The sequence below is a fragment of the Phoenix dactylifera genome, chromosome 11 (genome assembly GCF_051530095.1).
Source record: "Phoenix dactylifera cultivar Ajwa chromosome 11, Ajwa_hap1_PhDact_Kaust_v1.1, whole genome shotgun sequence".
Taxonomy (NCBI): domain Eukaryota; kingdom Viridiplantae; phylum Streptophyta; class Magnoliopsida; order Arecales; family Arecaceae; genus Phoenix; species Phoenix dactylifera.
Window position 1 is genome coordinate 16488655 of NC_143200.1, and position 22467 is coordinate 16511121.

At 37.0% G+C, this 22467-nt stretch overlaps 1 protein-coding gene across 7 annotated transcripts; it reads left to right on the top strand.

The window, feature by feature from the left end:
* The first annotated feature begins 1814 nt into the window (after positions 1 to 1814).
* Positions 1815 to 18397, top strand: LOC103707765 (uncharacterized). Of its 7 annotated transcripts, none has more exons than XM_088706943.1 (8): positions 1815 to 2062; positions 9198 to 9389; positions 9486 to 9576; positions 9700 to 9848; positions 10154 to 11395; positions 15882 to 15919; positions 15998 to 16202; positions 17122 to 18397. In XM_088706943.1, the coding sequence occupies exons 2-8, from the start codon at positions 9255 to 9257 to the stop codon at positions 17122 to 17124; spliced, it is 1863 nt and encodes a 620-aa protein (XP_088563069.1). In that variant the 5' UTR covers positions 1815 to 2062; positions 9198 to 9254; the 3' UTR covers positions 17125 to 18397. The 7 variants fall into 7 exon arrangements, 6 of the variants coding, with proteins under 6 accessions (XP_088563069.1, XP_088563064.1, XP_088563068.1 ...); XM_088706938.1 differs by having other exon boundaries at positions 9691 to 9848; positions 10043 to 11395; positions 17122 to 17595; XM_088706942.1 differs by having other exon boundaries at positions 9691 to 9848; positions 17122 to 17595.
* The last annotated feature ends 4070 nt before the right edge of the window (positions 18398 to 22467 follow it).

Sequence of the window (22467 nt, forward strand, 5' to 3'; positions counted from 1 at the left end):
CTATCAGGCTATAGCATACATTCCTATAATATTAAAGGAGTTATTTTTACTAAATAGTATTAAGGTCATTAAATAACCATCTAATATATATTATGATATTTTATATTTTAATCATTATATTTTTTATAAGAAACCCTTTCTCATTATTTATTTTGATTCTTTATAATATTTTCAAAAATCTTGTTATTAAAAAATAAAAATCAACTTCTACATATTCTAACATTTACATATAACTTTTCTTACAAGCTCTTTAAAATAGATGATTCATGATTATTTTTATTTATACTAAGTTAAAAAGTAATAATGATATTTAGTGCAAATCTGATTGAACCAACGACCTGATCTTTGATTAGGATGGTCTTCATGCCAGTTTAATAACTATATATTAAATTCTTGCTTACCTGTACGTCATGTACGTTCTACAAAGTGAATTCTATTCTCATTTTGTATATTATTTAATTAATATTAGTTTTTATCACTAAATTATGCTAAAAGTATGGTTATATCCAAATGATACCCGGCTTAACTATATTAGGAAAGAAGAAATATTGATAGAAATAATATCCGAGTTATATTTATATCTGTTCAGAATAAATATAAATATAATTAATATCCGATTTATATCTATATCCATTTAAAAAAAATATAGATATTAATTTTGGTATTCATTTAACATCTATATTTATTGAAAAATATCGATGTAAATATGTATATACAACTATCCGATCCGTTTTTAGCCCTAAATGATATAATGGCAAAGCAGTGAAGGAAAAAAGAATGGCTAAGCAAAAAAAATGAGGTTTTAACATATTAGTAGACTAGTAATATAAGGGAGGGATACAAGGAGGAGAAAACAAAGACAGAATGGGCACTATGTACATGCATATGAGAGAGAGAGAGAGAGAGAGAGAGAGAGAGAGAGAGAGAGAGAGCTGCCATGTGATGAAATGGTAGTGCCCCAGAGAAGCTGGCAAGTTATTGTGATAGAAAAGACCATATGAAAGTGATAAACCACCCTTCTCCTCACCCCTTCAAGAAAATGCAAGTAAATAAAACAAGGCAAAATTTAAAGGCAAAAAACAAAAGTGTTATTTTACAATTTTATTTATCAAAATTAATCATCACATCATGTCAGATAGGGGTTAAATATTTTGCTAAACTAAATAACATCACAAGGATAAATCAAATTAGGAACTAAAATATCCCCACATTGCAAGAGAAAGATAAAAAAACTAGAGTATTAAAATATACAAAATAAAGTGTATTTAAAAAGACAGATATTTGAATTATCAATATTATAGAAAACAAATTCTTGCTAAATTAAAGCAAAGTAAAATACAAGCAATGACAAAGAAAATGTTATCATATGTTTTTGGCTTATTAGATTAATCATCAAAGTAGATTATATCAGGGTTGTGTATTTTGCCAAGTTTAGTTAATAAGATTAATTGCATTGTTAGCTCATATTGCAGCTGTGCAATGGACCCCTCTTTTTCTTATTGAATTTTCAGGCTCACTTTTCCATTAAAAAGAGGCAACATAATAGAACTCAGAGATATTTTTTTAAAATACCTTTTTTTTTTTTTATCGCCAACATACTACCTATTTTATCTTCAGTTATTTTTGAAAATCTAAAAAGCCAAATTCACGTTTCACGCTCCCTTTCGGGTACATTTTTGGGTGGGTTCAATGCACCGCTTTCCATCTATTTTTGGTGTGGACCATCATTCTCGGTCCACCTGGCGATCTGACACCGCATCACCGCCCAATTTCGGTGGGGACTATAAACATCCGAGAGAAGCGTGCTGCTTCCTGTCCGAATCCAGACAGCTGACGGCGCTCAGGTGGGGTTTTACCCCCTTGTTTTTCCTCGGCCAAATTAAAATCCCCCACCCCCCAACCCATCCCAATCCCCCGCGCCCCAAGTTCCGGGCCTTTTCCTCCCTTCCCTTCTCCCTTCTCGCGTCCCTTCTAGTATTTGTAGCCGGTTTTGGTTGCTGGCGAGGTCGACATCTCCGACGGCGGTGGGTGATCGACGCCCAACTCCAATCCGGCGACCTTGGTATGACCCTTTTCTCCGGATAGATCAAAACCCTAGTTTTCTCATCAAGAGCTCCAGTATCAAGACCCATTTGTTAAACCATCGTAGTTTGCAAGTGGGATTCGTTTTTCCTGGGGGTTATCAAATTCCTACTTCACTCGCGATTGGAACCCTGGAATCATACTTGGACATGAAATTATATGCGTATGCGTTTCAATTTAGCTTAGAGTTGCCATTTTCCGTCCTGAAACATGAGAATTCTTTTCATAGTTTTGCATTTTTTCCGTGAATGCGTCACTCGTTTCGCTTAGTGGGTTCTTTTTGGTTCATGGGTTGATTGCTTTTCTGAAAATTGCTGGTTGAATGAGTGGTTCATGGAAGATTGCAAGTTCGTTTCTTTATTTGTTTTTGTTAATGATATTGGTTATGGTACTTATTGTTCCGGTCATGTTTCATTTGCACCTGAATTTGTGATTCTTTTGTGAGAATGGAATGATGTCTCTGTAGTTTATGTTCTTTGGGAACTACGTCGTCTCTTAGCTCTAAGATCCTGTCATACTTTTCCTTAAGCTGGTTTTTAACTACTTTATGTGGTAGCCTTAATTATCTATTCAGTTATGATAACTCCTTGTTCGATAAGAGAAAAAAGACAAAAAAATCTATATGTGCGAACTTTAATAAGTGCATGAGAATCTAGTATCAGCTTAAGTAGGAACGTGCTAAAAGAGCAAACAACAGTTTTTTTACCTGGCATCATACCTAGGCAAACTGTCACGAGGGCTGAAATTTCAACTAATGTCTAGCAAATGGCTTTCCGAAGCATAGTATGTAATAAAAACTTTAAATCCAACCTGCTTATATTCCTGTAATATGGCATACAAATCACTATGGTAGGATAAGCTTTATATTCATCGTCATCTAGTTGCAACCTTTAAAGAGCGTTTAAGATGTCTTAAGAAACAAGTTTTATGGAAGGGACTTTTTGAAGCACTTAGTAGGACCTGAGTCTAAATAGTAGAGCAGCTGGGATGTTCATGATCAGGTGGTGCAAACCTGACAAGAGTCGTAGAGCTTGAGGTATATACAATCACTAACAACAGGCATGCTGGAAGTGCTGACCTTTCATTAAAGCTTTTATAAAAGATGTTGAAGGAAGATGTCCACATGGAAAAACTTAAATTTTGCCTTGGAGTCATGATGAAATTCATCATTCTGTCTAATTAATTGATGCTTTGGTGTTAGTCAAAGAAGGAACATATCTCACTCGACAAATCAAGAACATGCTCTTGAGTACTCTTCTTTGATATGGATCTGATGAATAATGGTTGCAGAAGAGGCGTAATTTAATTAGCTGATTGGTTGATTATAGCAATAGGTTTGATGAGAAAATTATGCCATGCTCATGGTGAGCCATGTTCATCGCCCTTTTGACTTATAGAGACATATAAATGATGACACTATATAATTAATTTACTGTATTTATATCCATGAATACTCATTAATAAATCCTCTACCTTCCATTTATAAAGAGAACTATTTTGTTTAGAGGTTTAGATGGAATAGGATCTTTTTAATTGCTTACTTCACTTTAATTAGCCAATTGCTCTTTAGCTGCCTACTTTATTCCATAGGTAGAGTAGGTATTTTAAAAAAGTATATAGGACTACTTTTAACTCCTGTCCCCCCCCCCCCCCCCCCCCCCCAAACAAAAAAAAAAAAAAACACACACACACACACAAAAAAAAAAACCCATATGGAAGTAGTAAATTCCAAAGTAGGTGAGAAGTAATTTAACCCATCTACTCTAACTTAACTTTTTTTGGAACCAAACACGACCATGAGGTTTGGCATTGAATGAATATGTTGTGAAACCTTGCATCCCCCCTCTTCGTCCCAGACTTTTCCAATGTCTTGGGAAAGTTGCAGGATTGCTCCTTGATTGCATGAGATAAAACTACTTAATTGACATAAAGTTCCATGCTTGCCAACTAGCCTTTTAAATTTCATACGAGTTCGGATCCTCTCAAGTTCGGCCCCAGACTTAACTGTCCAGTTCCGCAATCACGATTATTTGTGTATTGTGAAAAGGTTGTGATGCTTCTGTACACGAGAGTGGCTCTTGTAATACATGGGGCCTGATGCATCAGAGTCGTCCCACGGTGCATGGGTGGCCTTGATTGCGAACCGGATCGTCAATTCGGTCTCTGAACTTGAGAGGATCTGGACTCTTTCATAACAAGGCATTTTTCGCTAAAATTACCTTAGTCATGATTGACTCCACTATTTGAAGGTTGAGGTTTGGGTTTAGAGCATGTGGTAAAACATCCGCACACTTTTATCTGATTGCAGTTTCTTGTAAATTGTTTCACATTTTTGTTGAATATGGTGATTCATTTACTCCACTAGTTGTCTAATATGGCCCACATGGGTGCTTAATCCATATGAAAATAGGGATCATATTTTTGTGTTGTTTATTTGCCTGGGTAGGCTTAAGCTCGAGATCTTCCTCATCTTCAGATGACCTCTAAATGCATCTTCATGCTTCGCTTATCTCTTTGAGCTTACATCAAATTTCATCTTTGGTGTTATCAAAAGGCATTATTCCTCTAATTGAGCCCTTGATAATTAACTTGTTGAAGTCATCCCAAAATATGTTGATGGTCATGGATAAGAACTTATTAGCCTCATTGATCTTTCCCAACTTCTCAACAAGAGCATCATAAATCTAGAATGTTCATATCTGCTTCTGAAGATTTAACTATAACATTCTCAACTTGTTATTGTAATAGGATAGGGTTTCATACAATGATTCAAAACTCAAGGATTTGTACCTTATAGATGGCTAGATGGTATTATGCATTCCTCGTTACAGGGGTGATACATCTCGATACATGTTGTTACATATTAGGTGAAAAAGGAAAAAGGTGTAATGATTGGTATGGTGTCAATATGCCTTGATAGCACAATACTGCATGATAGCGGCCCACTTTGCCCAACACTATTGTACACTGGCCCCTCTCATACCACCTCATGGCTGGTAAGGTGCTGGTATCGGGCCAGAACACACAAGATTTCTACCATTGGTTTCACATCATCAAAAATATTGAAATCTCTGATTGATTCTGCATCATATTGGGTTTTTATCCTTTATAGGAGTTTAGGTGATTTACCATAATTAGTATGTTGGTGTCTTTAATGATAACTTCTGATATTAATTCTTCATTAGAATTTGGTTCTGAACAAAGATTTTTTTATACCCTTTTGTATGCAATCTCCACAATGTTGTGTTGACTTCAGAGTTTGATTAAAACTTAAGCTTGGCTTGCATAGTTGCTCACCATGCAAGAGTGTGTGATTGGCTTCATGTATCGTTTCCTCATTTTATCTATTGTGTAGATCACCTTGTCATTCTATGCAGCTTCAAATATCTGTTGCATGCAGCTTCAAATATCTATTGTGGTGCAATATCTGTTGCACCACCATTTTGTTGATTTGTATTGCTCTTTGGCTTCTATACCAATGTATTATAAGGTGGTGTTAAGCCTAATTTCATAGAATAAATAAATATGAGAGAGAAAAAATGAAAAAAAGAAGGAGAATACAGAACAGTGAAACTTAAAAGAGCTAAAAGATAATCCTGCTGTTGTCTGCTAAAAGAAAAACCCCTACATGTATAGAAAGCATGAGATGCTTTCGACGAGTAGTCGGGCCACTTTATTTTACTTGTCCTCCCCATGGGAATCTTATGAGGACATTCAGATCTTTCTCTAAACTTTACTCTTGGGGAGGACTATTAAGAGCAACAACTATTTTAGACATTCCACAAATTGTACGAGTGATTAGACAACACAAAGAGGTTCTCATGGGAGTCAAAGGTTAAATATTTACATACTTTAACATGCAATATTCTTCCCACTGTATATCTCATTCCATCAAAAAATCTGTGACCCATGCCTTCTCAGTACTATGTACATACATACATATATCTATATGTAGCATGCGTATAGATACATACATACATACTTAATGTGTGTATATATATATGTAGCAACAAATATGAAATTAAATATTCCTTCCTCATAAATTTAAGATTCTGGATTGCAATAAAAGATAACTATATAATTCTCTAATGTGACTTGGGCTCCTAGTAAATTTTCCTAATTAAATAGATATCGTTGGTCCAAATAGATAATGACTCCGATTTAATTTCGATTATTTGCTAAATTTTTTTACCAAGACATAACTATGACCAAGATTTGCAATCTCGGTACCAGACTCCTTATCGGCACCATGTTGGTAGAATGTCAATATGCCAGGTACGAGGGTCAATTTTATGTACCGGCACTCGTTATGCCCCTCGTATCGAGTATCAATTCGATACTGGTATGGTATGGTATGCTTGGTACGGTACGGTATGCTTGGTACGGTACGGTATGCTAGTACAGGATGGTATGAACTATGAATCGATACCGTGAACCTTGGATACAGCCCTCCATAGTTATAACCCTTCCAAAGCTCATATAAACACTTCAATAAGCAATTTACTTTGCATTAAGCAATAAAAGCAATAAATATATATGAAAACTTTAAATATCAAATATGAAATTGAGGACCAATAGCTCCCAATCATTCTATTGGCTTCTTATTTTCCATGATGTTTTTAGAGATCCTGCATCTTTTGCATCCCATTTTCTATTGATATATCATACAGCTAATGGACCATAGATGTGATTAAAATGATAGGTTTCAGGTTGGCTTTGATCATGCACTGTGTTAGCTATAATTTTTCAAGTCTATGATTGATTCTATAATGGTTTTTTATTTCTAAAATTGAGGATTAAGATCTAAGTTTTGGTTTATGTTGATGTTTTTCACCTCACGATTATGGTATGGCTTATCATGGAAACTGCTTCTTTATAATAGGTGCAGTCTTGTGCTGCACTCTGCGATCCTCCACAATATGAATGAGAGCCCAAATCACTGCCCCTTATTTTTCTCTTATAGACCGAAAATTTTCAGCTGTGAATGATTGATGCTTCTTGAATGTCAATTAGCAACTAAACATTGCCTGATTATGACCCTAAGGCTGCAGCAAGTGAAGCTTCCATTTATATATTGTTTATTGATAGGTTTTCAATCGCATTAGTCTCAGGATCTATGGTGTCATTTTCCATATTGTGGTTTGTTCCACATTAAAGAAGTTGCCACCTAGTTGTAATATAAATAGGAGAAGAGGCAAATTGTAATGAAACTAATTGACATTCTCCTATTGTGGTTTGTTCCACATTAAAGAAGTTGCCACCTAGTTGTAATATAAATAGGAGAAGAGGCAAATTGTAATGCAACTTCTTTAATTGACATTAAAGAAGTTGCACCCCCCCCCCCCCCCCCCCCAAAAAAAAAAAAAAAACCAAGTAGAAGCAGGACTGCTTTAAGTTTTTCTTGGAGAACTAATTAATTCTCCTTGCGAAAGAGCTCAATTTGATCAAAAATGTGCAAGGAACTTGTTTATAATTCAACAGAAATTAATATTTATTTTTCTCTCTCTTTAAAACTTCAGCAACTGGTGACCTGTTTTGAGTGCTTATTCTCATCATAAGCATTCGTTCCATGTTGAAAATTATATTCCGTATAACCATATTACATGTCCTGCCTACTCTTTTTCAGAGTCTTATCCATGATCATCTGGCTTGTATGCACATAGTACATGTTCACATAGTCACAGTCAACATGGTATATCTGATTATTGTCTGTTATTTTCTCATGCTTGATGTTTCCTATTATGTCCTTTTTTGATCTGATTAGCAACAATATGGATGCTGGCGTATCAGGAAATTGCTAATTCCAATTCTATGTTGATGTTTCTTTGGCCTTGACTTGGAAAATATAAGCTGAATGGACATACCAGTTTCAAATTCTCTGCATGAGCTTTAGGATTTTTCAGTTTTATGTAGTTATTGTGATATTGTATGAAGATATTGATCTAATAGGTTCTTTTGGGTTCTTTCCTTCTTGTTTTTCACGGCTAATGCAAAAACTTCTAGATGTCAGTTATCCATTCTTTCACAAACATAATCAACTGATTAAACCAAGGTCCATAATTTCGCTACCAGGTACCATACCTGTATGTTACCAGTTCGGTATGGTATGATCGATAAGGTACGGTGTGCATTCCTAATCGAGACAGCTCTCGAGCTATTTTTCTCACTTTTTCTTTTAATCTTGGTATGACTCGTCCTGGTTCACCTTGATATATATCGGTACACCTTGGTATGGGTCAATACGAGGCTTGTATTGACATGAATATAATTTTCATATCGGTTTTGACCCGGGACGGTATGGTACGGTGATGCCCCGCAGTATGGCAGAGCATGCATTAAACTGTATATCCTTGTTAACTTATTAGAAACAGAAACAAAGTGGTAATGTTCTTAGTCACCTTTTTTACATGGAAGTACTTGCCAAAACATTAGTAATTATTTTGAATATAATGTAAGTGATTTGATGCTTTTAGACACTCAACATGATATTGAGGGATGTATTTGATTTCATGTCTAAGAGTTTTTTTTTTTTTTAAATGTTTTGTTTACAAGATGAAACTTTCTCTAAGTAAAATTATTGATGACTCCCTTCCTTTCTATTTCCTGTCTCATCTTTCTTTTTTTAGTAAACCATTAACTTTCCTGCTTTTCTCATTTTCAACTCTATAGCGGCTTTGAACCAGGGATCTTCATAGTTGGACTCATTTTGCCTTGCAAATTGTAATATAGTTCTGTGATATCATGGGGGAACTTGTATTTTTTTTTTTTCCATAGTCATGGCTGTAATGTTTTTCCAGTTGGTGATATTGTTATTTTATCATTTTGGCTATCTATGCAACTTTACTTGTTACTTGTTTGTTGTACATTCAACCTTGCTTGTTCATCACTGTTGAGTATATATGATTCTAGCTTCTTAGCTGTGCACTGTAGCAAACTTTGCATTCAATGACAATTTTTAGTAATTTTCTTCTTGAGTTAGTTCCATGTTTGGAGCTGATTTGGCACATATATCTAATTCAAGAAGCGAAATGAAAGATAGTTTTATTTAGCAAAAGATTTTTTTAAGGAAGCTGGTGTTCTAATGAATCATAAATTTCTTTCCCTTTTTACTGAAGGAGATCAGCATAAGATTCTATTTGAAGTAGCTTTAAAGAGGCTTCAGGATTAAGGTGATGGGGTATCGGGAAAACCTGGAATTCTACTTCAATCTCTCACGTAAAGAGCTTCAGGGGTTGTGCAAAAGGCACAACCTTCCTGCAAATAGAAGTAATGCTCAATTAGCCAAGTCACTGGCTTTATTTCTAAGGGTATGACTGTATATAAGTAATGCTCATTCACCTGTACAGCATGTATTTTAAAGTTTATAATCAAATCTAAAATCTATTTGCCTAACAATTGTACAGAAAGAAAATGCGTCATCTTCGATGCAGAGACCACTAGTGCCAGAATCAAATGCTAAAGAAACAGTTAATCCTCTGGAGGAAACCACTAGAGGTATGATTCGTATATCCATCAACAGGTTGCAAATAAGGAAGTTGCTTAAAATTATCTGAAACAATATACTAAAGAATAGAGTGTTCTTATTTCTGTTTTGTTAATCTTGGAAAGATGTTGTAGGAGCATTTGAAAAAAGCAACTCTTCCAGGATTGATAGCCATGGACTGGCATCTGGGATTAATAGGAAGCTAAATGATGATCAGCCACATTCTCGTACAAAAACTCAGGTGGAAAGTAGTAGCCACTTGATAGGTCAAACCTCAGAAAAGGTATAGTTCTAAACTCATACAAGATCTGTTATTGCTTTTAGTTCATGGAGATTTTTTTTCCTTCAACTGAACATATGTGAGGATCTGTTCATCTTTTGCTGGATGCTTGATGTCATGGATAATAACATGTACATGGGATCTTAATTTTTTGAGCATTTATTTGTCTTGCTTTTTGTTTTTATATATCGATACAGGCATATGATACTGCTGCAAATGTGGTTTGTTCATACCCTACTAATATTGAAACCATGGAAGGTTTTGGTTCTTCTACTTCTGAACCTAGTGATATGGGCACAATATCTCAGGTTGCTGCTGAGATCCACCATATTACAGCAGCGCCACAACTTCATTTTGATAGCAATTATGTTGCTTTTACGAATGGATCACGGAAATCCTCAGAGCTGAGAAGCTGTGGTCAGAAATTACCAACTCATGCTGTGACCAATAATGGGACTTCTACTATGACACCATGTGGACATAAAAGAGCTGGTGACTGTTCCAAAGAAAGTGGTTTTGTGTCTTCTGATGAAACTTCTACAAAAGTGCTTCCTTCACTCCAATTTTTTGTGATGTCAGAGGAGGGAATTAATCTATATGTAGATTTGAATCATAGCCCATCAGAATGGATCAACAGCTTGAAGGATGAAGTGTGCATCCATCCGGAAGCACAAAACCATGAATCAAACACTCTTTCCACTTGCATTAGCGGCTTGGCAGATGCTGATGAACATATGAAAATTTCACCATCTGGGAGCACTGGAATATGCCTTCAAAGCAATGGAGCTGAGAAGAACACTGGATGTACCAATTCTTCCTTGAGTTCAGTTGTTAGTGAGAATTGTCAATCTGAGGCCTGTCCACCAGATACAACTGTTGTAACTTCTAGAGCCTCTGTATTGACATCAAGTAGTATCCCTGGTGAAACATCAGGTTCTCTGGAGGGGAATCAAGTGGTTTCATCTTCCTGTGTAACTAATTCTGATGTTCACGACCACATGGCATCTGATACTGCATCTTGTCCCAGAGATGAGCAGGTCCTACATCATGACTCTGATAATGCTTCTTTTAAGATTGATAAGATCAGTTCTAGCAAATCTGTTGGCAACATAGATGCAAGTCTTGATGGAAACAGTAAACCTGAAACAGACGAGCACTGCACTCTAAAGATAGCAAGTGCTGATTTTAATAATGTAGAAGCTTGTGCTTTAGACAAAACCATGAATGGTATCAGCAGGAAAAATAACCTAATATCTAATGGCATACAAGATAGTGTGGAAGCTTCTTATGCTGGCTATTCTGAAAATCATAGTGGAGCACGTGAAGTCCCAACAGAAAGAGAGCACATGGAAGTATTACCAGAAGCCACAGGTCACCTCAAGATTTTATCAAATTGCCGCCAAATTGATGGGCAAATGTTATTGGATCATCCAATGACTGATGCACAATCAGATGTAGGGTCAACCGACAATCTTTCTAATCAGCATGGATGTGGTAGTCTTGGAAATTCTGTTTCTGATGATCCGATGTCAGCATTTGGGGATGAAACGGTATTTACACTTTTTTCTTGACTAAGTGTGATATTGCACTGCTAGCAGAAAACGCATGAGGAATTCTAGGATTGATTCAAGGATTACACTTGACAACCTATCCCACATTAAAAAAAAAAATCTAGAAGTGTGTACTGAATGGACGATTGTATATTTTGCTCATACATGAACCAGATCAACTTGATAAATGACTATCACTAATTTTTTCGACTAATCTCCACTAACACAATAAACGACTAGAATATGCTTCAATTCATTTTTTGCCACTTTATGATTGGTTATAACATGACTCTTTTACTTGATCTTCTCTGCACATGAGATAATTAGGCGGTTGCTTCTACTTTATTTGCTTCTCTAGTTTTTTAATTGACAAGTAATTTGTTATGGTCTTCCATGCATCAGTTGCATACATCTAGGTAATCGGGATCCTCATGTTATAGCTGAATAATACATATGTTTTCAAAAATATAAGGGCTTTTAACTTGTCCTGGAGGTTTATGGACTTGCATGGTTAGGCAATCAGCTTGTGACTTTTCATTTGAAGTGGAAGCTATATCTTTTCAAACTCAATCATCTCTCTTGAGAACCATAATGGTTTCTCTTGTATGTTCAACATTTAGTATTCCTGTTGCTTGAATTGTGTCATGACTCATGAGTACGTGCAACAGTGCTCGCCTGCAATAATTCAAAATCCTTGAACCAATAGGATCTGAATCTTTAGAGGAGGAATTCAACAACTTGAGTTAGTGCCTTATTGGTTATTTCTTCTTATTAGCTGCTTCATATAAGGCTGTTATTTACTATTTGTCTTATTTGGTGCTCTTTTCATGGGGTAAGTTCACATGTTGATTCGATTAGGGAGAAGGAAGATTTTTCTCAACCCGCTCATCTCGAATCTCGTAAAAGAGATTTAGAAGATGGAAGAATTGCAAAAATAGGGCTTAAGTCCCTTTTTTCTTTCATTGATGATTTAAAACTGAAGTACACAACCTCTATTTATAATGATGAAGTCCGCTCTTGCACAATTTGGATCAGATTCTCTTCGTAGTTCTAATAGGATTTTTTCCTAAAATAGACATGACTAGTAGAAATAAACTGAAAAAAAAACTAAAATTCTTCAGGAGGTAGATCTCAACTTCTACATCAACTCTATCTTTTATCGCTCTTTCTGATTCTTCTAGGATTAGAAGATATGTTCGGTAAAAGTTTTATCCGAAAAGAAAACTTTCAGTTTAAGTGGCCCGTTTTAGGCCCCAAACTATGAAATTTGGGTATGATTACTAGGAGCGTTGTCCTCTATAGGGTGGGGCGTCACGTCGTAGATCTCAAAGTTATCTGATTTTAAAAAAAGATCTCAATTGGACGTGGTATGCCCAAGTTGTTGCCTTCGAAAGTTTAGCTTGCGGTGACTCGGCTTTCCGATGGGGTGGATCTCTCTGGATCCTGTCTAGCCCTACTTGTAGGGGTCAAAATGGTTCACATTGAATCTAGGGATCCTTCTGAATTAGGGCTCTTCCTATTTATGAGATTTAGCTTTCATTATATCAGAATTGAAGATGGGGAAATGTCTACTTTTCCGTCTCACGGTTGAACCACTTGACTTTGCTCGAAGATGATTTTTGGTCTTACTGTTCTTTGTTCTCAGATGTCGACGAACAACTTGCCTCGCTTCCACATCTCGACTTTGCGATAGGGATACTTCTTCCCATCCTTGTCGTCGATGACAACGACAACTCCTCGATCTCGATTGATTAGTCGGTGGAACGAAGGGGCGGAGCTTGGCCTCTCATGAGTGGTATTGGCTTTTCGTACCATCATCACAAACTTGTCGCAGGCATTAACAAGTTGCTTCGCCTGAGCTGCAGTTGCAACGTTTATGTTTTCTTATGTTTTGGAGGCATTGATCATGAACTCCTTCCCATTCTTTACGAGATGATACTTCTTCTGCTGCCTATAGAAGTTTGCTTCTCGTTCTCCAAGGTATAGTCTTCCAAGGATGACTTGGCAAACATCTAAAGGATTGCTTCGCAAGTTACCTCATCAATATACCTCTCAGATCTCTTAATAATTATGAATTTGAAGGCGCACTGTTTGGTGATTTTCAACTCAACATCCTTCCAAATCAAACGAAGAGGGTAAGAACGTGGATGAGGCTTAGTTTCCAACTGTAGCTTCTAAACTAGACCTTCAGAGATAACATTCTTTTATGGTATGTTGTACCATATCGTACCGGATGGTACTGGGCGTATCGTACTATACCGGTACCGGTACCGGTATTGGTGGCGTACCACATACCGTATCGTACCGACACTATGATAGTGTGGCACCGGTATAGGGTTCGCTACCGGTACGACAAATCTTAAGTTTTTCTGGCTTTCAAGATCTACAATAGCTCTGATGATGCTCTGCTTCGCTTGGATCTTCAAGTGGAAGAGTCTCTCGCGCCTCTTGGTTTGCCTCAGTTGCTGTCTCGGGTTTCCTCGCTATCATGCTTAGTTTTGAGTCTGCTCGCTCAAGCTCGGGCAGCTCATCAACCTATATAGCATTGAGGATCGCCTTCTCTTTCTCGTCATCTTTTGATTTCTTCCTCTTCGGCTGCAACTCAGTGTGAAGCTTCCAACACTTCTCTTTGGCGTGTATGTGGATGTTATAGTGATCGCAATAATTTTTTTGAGTCATGTTGGCCTGCTTCTTGCTTTGCTCCCCTTCATAGCCTGAATTTCTGCCATCTTTTCTGAATTTGTCACTCTTCTTACCTTCTCTAGGCCGATTCTTCTCCTCAATTACCATGGCCTTCACACTAGCTTTGCTGATGTCTTCAACTTTGAAGAGCTTTAGCTTCTTCTGGATACGCATGGAGACCTCTGACGTACTTTATGAAAACTACATGATCGTCGATGGAGGTTTCGAGTGAGATTACTTGTTTGTGTTACTTAGTGGTGTAATCCTGGATTGATTGATCATACACTCGCCGCAAGTACTGCCATTTGATCTGTCGATCCTTCTCGTGGTCGTTTAGGTAGAATTGTTTCTTGATAGTCTTTGAATGTGCTCTATGTCATATTAGAAATGTTATGATCCTTATATACGAATTTCACCAGGTAAATGCATGGCTAAAAGTTTGAGGTGGACGAAAGCTACCTCTTGAATACTGGTGTATCCGTAAATAGTGAAATATGTCTTTTACTGGTGTAGCCAGTTATCTAGCTTTTTTGCATCGACAACTCTATCGTATTTAGGGATCTCGATTTGAGAAGAGTTGAAAGAGGAATTTTGAGTACCTATAGGTTGCTCATCTTCCTCACTGGATGGTGGATTTTCATCCTCAGACATAAGAGATAGCTTTGCAACAGCTGTAGCTGGTGCTTGTGTTGAAAGCATCACCAATCGGAAGATGATATCGATGCGTTGGAAAATCTTTTTCTCTAGTTATGTGAGGTGTCCCTTTGGCTCATTATCCATTGAGGAAGAACTAGCACTCATACTCGTCTTTGCCCTTCGGTGTACTTGAAGCACAAATAGCCTTTCTCCTGATTGCTTGTATTGCTCGCGCATTTAAATTATAAACTTAGGCCTCTATAGATGTAGAGGACCAAAGCTCTGATACCAACTTGATCCGATCGGAGAGAAGTTTTTTCTCAACCTGCTCAACTCGAATCTCTCCAAAGAAAAATTTAGAAGATGGAAGAATTACGAAAGTAGGGCTTAAGCTCCCTTTTCTTTCATTAATGATGTAAACTTCTATTTATAATGGTGAGGTCCGCCCTTGCACAATTCGGGTCGGGTTCCTCTTTCTAATTCTAATAGGACTTTCTTTCCTAAAATAGATATGACTAGTAGAAGTAAACTTGAAGAAGTTAAAATTTTTCAGAAGGTAGATCTCAATTTCTACATCAACTCTACTTTCTGTCGCTCCGCTTGATTCTTCTCAATTGAAGATATGCACGATCAAAGTCTTTTCCGAAAATAAAACTTTTGATTGACCGGTCTATTTCCAGCCCCAAACGATGGAATTTGGGCTTGATCGCTAGAGGTGCCACTCCCATAGGATGGGGCATCAGGTCGTAGTTCTTGAAAAGTTATCTGATTTTAAAAAAAATATCATCTCAATCAGACGACGTATGACCAAGTTATGGCCTCTAAAAGTTGAGCTTGCGACTCGGCTTTTGGATGTAGCGGATCTTGCTTCTGGACCCTGTCTAACCCAACCCGTAATGGCAAAAATAGTCCACATCGAGTCTAGGGATCCTCCTAGATCACATCTATGATGGGGGTTCAGATGACATGGTCATGCTGTGCAAGGTGCAGTTTCCAGAAGTTTGTTGTTAATTGATACAATGATGTTCTTATTCTTGCGTTCTATGTTTTCTCAATTGAAGGTAGACCTAGAAATTAAAATGAAGTTGAGATACTTTATGGTGAATTGGCATATGAAACTTTTCCTCCATGTTGCAAAAAACTGAAAATCTATGCTTCCTGTGTGCAGGGTAGAAGCACTCCAGTGAAGGGGAAAGATAGTTCAGAGTAATCTTTGTTTTGAATAAAGCTTAGTGTCCTTGTTTCACAAATTCATTCTAAATAACTCGTCACTTGGTTACGCAGATGCTCACAATTTCAGAACACCTTTGACAAAAGTTCCAAAAGAGCTCACAATCCAGAGTCCGCTGAGGAGTTTCAGAGTAAAAGGCAGCATGTTTATGGTGAAAAGAGTGGGATGATGAATTTAAGAAGCTCTAAGACTTCAGCAAAAGAAACTCCATGTGATCCTGTTGTCGCTCCTAGACGTTCCACACGGCTTGTTTCTAAGGTTTAATCTGATCTTTTATTTAGAATTATCTTTTGTCTTTTATCTTTAATAAGCAGTGAAAAAGGATCAGCAGTAGTCTGTATTTATTATGTGTTTGCATGATTATTATGGTAGTCATGTTTTACAATATACAAACATAATAAGTAAGCCCTGTTTTATTAACTTGGGGTCAACCAAATAGATCCTATTTCTCTCTACCATAACCCATGTTGTTGTTTAGATAGGAAATTTCTATCATTTTTCACTACCTCTAGGTCTTCTTTAGTCGCACCCTCTTTTCTAACCCATCCATGTTTCAACTTTTATCAAGTCCATTCAGATCTGCATAATGTCTAATATCTAATTTATCGTTAGATTGTAAATTAAAAATACTTTGAATCCAACAGTAATCCTAAGACTAGAAATTTTACTACTAGATTGCTTTTAGATTTGTTGTTATCTGTCCAATCACGAGAGAAATCATTGGACGTCCTCCCTTGTGGACAACTGATGGTCACTGTGCCTATGCTTTATATAACAGTATGGGTGAGGGTTTTAATTCATTACTTGTGGTTTTGGATTTTACTTTTATTTTTTTGGTGCCTTTGTGTGTGATAAACCATATGGTAGGAGGTTGCAATCGTAGGGTCAAACTAGTGCCAAGGTATCAATTGAGCCTCGGTACTTGCCTTACTTATTTATACATTTTATGTCTGGGAGCTATAGTATGGTTTTTCTTTGAGTTGTGCACCTCATAACTCATGAATGACATGGTATGTATGGATCCAGTTATTTATGTTGTTAGATTTTGTTATATATGCTTCAGTTTGCCTTTTGGATCTAAATTAAGTCCCAGAGCTGTAATATGATAGTCGTATCTGATTGGCTTGATAAGCTATATAATCTTTTTCCTAATTTCTACTTCACCTTCCCTGTGCAGTGAAATCAAAGTTTGTCTGGTGGTGTTGGTCTGGATTCAGATCCTTCATTACTCTTTTTCTCTTGTGTAGAGTTTATTTGGCAGAAATGCGCACAAAAATCTGAACCATCCCCTTCTCTTTTCTCATGATGAAGTGGAAATTGTAGGCTGCAGCAGCCCCATGTTGGAAGTTTACGGTATGACAAATGGCAACATGCTGCATATAAGGATGTGAGTCTCCCCAGAAATATCTGGCATTTTGTCAGATTGCTGGGACATGCTGCTTGTCCGCCAAGTAATTTCTCTCTTTTGGTTGTTGCCGATGCTGCATTCATGCCCTCTTTCCAAACATTATTCATTTTGTGTTGGAAGACATTCTCTACAACACAGTACAGCTTCAAACTACCAAGTTCATCATTTATACCAACTCTGTACAAACTTGAGAAAGCTTCTTTCTGCACCCAATAGTATCGAAGTTGCACTCTAAATATTCCATTACACGGAGTTAGCTGGACTTGGTAACATTACATTGATACAGTAGTTTGTTATGCAGCTTCTATACACTTTGCGTAAATGGAACTCCTGTCTGGAGAGGCTGCAGAGACGAATGAAGGTAAGATTGGCCGAGAGGGGAAAAAAAAAAAACGGAGCCTTGTCACTGTTGGTTGGTTTCCTGTTTTGTTAATTCAATTGGCATGGTCCTCATGCTAAAGGCGGTCGAACCTAACTTCAGTGCTCGCATGATTGGCTAGGGATGGATGAAAGTTGGTATCATGCTTAAATGTGCAGGAGGCTTTTTCTTGCCTTCATAATGATAAATTTCACAGCTCAGAAGGTGCATGATCCATCATTTCATGGCTCTAAAGGTAATATTACTTGGTTTTGTTTGTAATTCCCAGTTGTGCTCGAATGCGTAAAATCTCTACAAGATATTTAAATCTAGTAGCAGTATCCTTGCCTGTCCATTGCTTAGGTAGTTTGAGAACTGACATGTAGTAAGAGGGCAATGTAGTCAAAGCACCATTGATGAGAATGATTCTTCCGCCAATAGATAGCAATCTACCTTTCCAAGAGGCTAGCCTGGATGAGAGCTTCTCTAGCAGGGGCAACGTTTGTGCTTGGTGAGTCTCTTGTCGCTTAATGGCAGATTGTGAATGGAAAGGAGCCCTTCTTGTAATTCATCATGGTGGCAAAAGTTGAGGCCTAACATTCTTCCATATCCAAACAATGGATGGAGCTTTTGTGAAAGTTAATTTTGACTCCCACCCTCCTTCAAAGGTGAGGAAAATTTCTTTGATGGTATGCTCTCTTTCTTTTCAGCCTAAAATAGTAAAGTATCATATGCAAAGTGCAGACTTTTGATGCCATTGAAACAATAATTGCTTCGAATACCTTCAATAAGCCTCGACGATCTAGCTTGCCTTACTTGATTGGGGAGGACATCGGTGACGAATGAAAGGGGCTGGTAATAGAGGATATACTTACCTCAAACCTTGCTTGCATTTGATTCATCTCTCTGGGGGCACCATTCACAAGGAGAGTTGATGCTGACAATAATAGAGAATGAATCCAAGTTATTTGTTTTCTGGAGAAGCCCTGGCAAAGGAGAAACTCATGATTGACCTTGTCAAAGGCTTTCTGAAAGTCAAGTTGGTATAGGACTCCCTTGCTTTCCATTTGGTCACAATAGCCTAGCATCGCATGAACGCTAAGGAAGTTTTCAATGATCGAGCAACCCTTGATCAAGGCAAACTGAGCTTCATTTACGATATGGGGAATAAACTTGGACAATTTGTTTGCCAAGACCTTGGTGATGGTTTTGTAAATACTGTTCAGGAGGCTAATCAGTCTAAGGTCATGTAAGGAAATTTGATCCTCGAAAGGTCCAGGGTGCGTCTGTGAAATTGTTGGAGGAGGGCCATGAAGTTATCTTTGAGAGCATTCTAGTATCTTCGAAAGAAGAGAAAGGGGAACCCATTGGACCTGGTGCTTTCAAGCTTCAAAGAGAAAACACAACAATGGCCTAGGTCCAATGTAGGAGAGCCATATAGGAGATCCTAGTGGATAGACAGGAAGGCTTGCTTGAGTGCTTGAATAGATTTTGGAAGAAGACATGTAGCTTCGAGGCAATATCCTTTTGAGATGTAAGTTCAACTGTTTTATTAAGAAGAGAAGAAATTATATTCTTCTTTTCCTGCCGGACGCAATCTTGTGAAAAAATTAAGTGTTGCGATCTCTCTCTTTCAGCCACAAAATCTGGGTTACCTAAAGCATGCAAAGAAATTCTGAGGAGAATCAGAATTTAGCCAACTTGATGACTTAAACTTATAAGGGAAAGGTTTCTCAGAACAAGTAGATCAAAATTCATATTATGATAGAGTATTTTATCAAAATTTATATACCAAGTAGATCAGCCTGGATTAATTTGAATTAGAATTAGGCTTAAACTTATAATGGAAAGGTTCTCAGAACATTCACATGGATTGCAATTAAGGTTCAACTATTAATAATTAATAAGTAGCATTGTGCTCCCTTGCATGTATTACTTGCTCTGCCCTAGATCTGGTTGTAACCCTTTGCACCATTTTGCCAAGGTAATATTAGTACTAAGCTATGGAAAACTAGGTCAGTTGATCATTAGTTAATAAAAATGAACAAATAAAATCTTGTTATAAAATCTTGACTTTTCATCTTCATCTCTAGATAGATATTCATCTGAATTCATCCATGACTATTCATCTTCTCATAACCCTCCAATTTCATCATTAATGATGAATTAATGTATTTGTGGCCTTTAATCTTATGGCCTTTGATCTTTCTCCTTTGGCCTATAAATGAATGATATGTAATCTTGTATTGGGAGCTGAAAAGTAAGAAAGAATAAAAGAGCCATTTATATCTCATGCTTTTTTATGTTTTCTTTCTCTTCATTTTCTATTACTTTACTACTTTTACTTTTAGTTTCATACCACGTTATCAGCACGAGACTCTAACCAACTAAGGGTCTTCACTTATTTGTGGTAATATATTTTTCTTTCCTTTTATTTCATAATGTCAAATCTCACCAAGCTTGAATTTGTAGCTCTTGACATATCCGGCAAAAATTATTTGTCATGGACTCTTGATGCCGAGATCCATTTGGACGCAATGAATCTTGGAGAAACTATAAAAGAAGGAAATGACGCATCCCTGCAGGATCACGCCAAAACAATGATCTTCCTTCGCCACCATCTCCATGAAAGCTTGAAAGCTGAATATCTTACAGTGAAAGATCCATATGTCCTTTGGACAAATTTGAAAGAGAGATATGATCATCAAAAATATACGATCCTTCCAAAAGTGCACTACGAATGGATTCACCTACGGCTGCAGGATTTTAAAACTGTAAATGAGTATAATTCCGTAGTATTCAGAATTATCTCTCAGTTAAAATTATGCGGAGAAAAAATTACTGAACAGTATATGTTAGAAAAAACATATTCTACTTTTCATGCCTCGAATGTGCTCCTGTAGCAGCAGTATCGAGAGCGGGGTTTTAAAAGATATTCTGAGCTGATATCATGCCTACTTGTTGCTGAGCAAAATAATGAATTTTTGATGAAAAATCATCAATCACGACCAATTGGTTCAGATCCATTCCCTGAAGTGAATGCTGCATCATCTGTTTATCATAGACATGACCGTGGTCATAGTCATGGACGTGGCCGTGGACATAATCGTGGCCGTGGTCGTAATAAGCATTGGTATCGTGGAGGCTACCATGGCATAAACTTTAATAAATCAGCAAACAAGGAGGAGAAACCACAGAACTCCTCTAAAAATAAAGAAAGTGATTGCTATCGTTGTGGCATGAAAGGACATTGGTCACGTACCTGCCGTACGGCCAAACACCTTGTTGACCTTTACCAAGCTTCACTAAAAGGAAAAGGGAATGATGTAGAAACAAATTTTGTTGAAGATTAAGATCCACTGAACATCACCAATTTAGATGTCTCCGATTTTTTTGAGAATGATGACGGAAAGTTTGAACATCTGAGTGGTGATGAAAATGTTCTATATGATTAAATCTTGTTTTTCCTTTTAGAAATCTACTTTACTTTGAAGCATGTTATCTCTTTTGTAATAAAATATATATGGTGCTCCATTTTCTTAATTGCTAACTTCTATGTTTTATGCATCTTTAATGCTTATACATACTTTATTTTTATTTTTTGAAGAATATGGATTCATTTGGAATCAATGATGGAGATTTGTGTCTGGCAGACAGTGCAACAACACACACCATTCTCAAAAATAAAGCATATTTTTCTCAGCTAAAACTAGCTGAAGCAAATATTAACACAATATATGGTATTTCAAATCTAATTGAAGGCTCCGGAAGAGCCTGTTTGGTGCTGCCTGGAGCAACAGTATTATCAATAAGCGATGCCTTGTTTTGTAGTAGATCCCAAAGGAACCTACTAAGTTTTAGAGATATACGTCGAAATGGTTATCATATTGAGACCATAAACGAGAATGATAAAGAATATCTCTATATTACATCGCTTATTTCTGGCAAGAAACATATGGCGGAAAAATTGCTATCATTCTCCTCTGGATTATATTATACTTATATCAATCCAATAGAATCCAATGTTGTGATTAATCAGAAGTTAAGCAATCCAAAGACTTTTGTTCTTTAGCATGACCGCTTAGGTCATCCAGGTGCAATAATGATGAGAAGAATTATTGAAAATTCATATGGACACCCATTAAAGAACCAGAAGATTCTTTTATCAAATGAATTATCATGTGCTGCTTGTGCTCAAGGAAAATTAATTGCTAGGCCATCCCCAACTAAAATTGAGATTGAATCTCCTACGTTTTTAGAACGGATTCAAGGGGATATATGTGGGCCTATTATTCCATCATGTGGACCATTTCGATATTTTATGGTATTAATAGATGCCTCAACACGTTGGTCACACGTTAGTCTATTATCCACCCGTAACGTGGCATTTGCGAGACTCCTAGCACAAATAATCCGGTTAAGAGCTCAATTTTCGGATTATACAATCAAGAAAATTCGTCTTGATAATGCAGGAGAATTTACATCCCAAGCTTTTAATGATTATTGCATGTCAATTGGGATTACTGTTGAGCATCCTGTGGCCCACACGCATATACAAAATGGTCTGGCAGAATCTCTGATTAAACGCCTGCAGCTAATTGCTAGACCATTACTTATGCGAACAAAGTTGCCTAGTTTTGTTTGGGGACATGCTATATTACATGCTGCAGTACTAATTCGAACTAGGCCAACTGCTCATCATAAATACTCCCCATTACAGCTTGTTTCTGGCAAAGAACCAGATAGATCCCATCTAA

Bases quoted from the DNA above. Each gene is read 5' to 3' on its own strand.
- LOC103707765 (XM_088706938.1), top strand. From the start codon at position 9,255: ATGGGGTATCGGGAAAACCTGGAATTCTACTTCAATCTCTCACGTAAA. The intron at 9,577-9,690 runs GTATGATTCGTA...AATCTTGGAAAG, and splicing joins TCTGGAGGAAACCACTAGAG to ATGTTGTAGGAGCATTTGAA. The intron at 11,396-15,881 runs GTATTTACACTT...TCCTGTGTGCAG, and splicing joins CAGCATTTGGGGATGAAACG to GGTAGAAGCACTCCAGTGAA.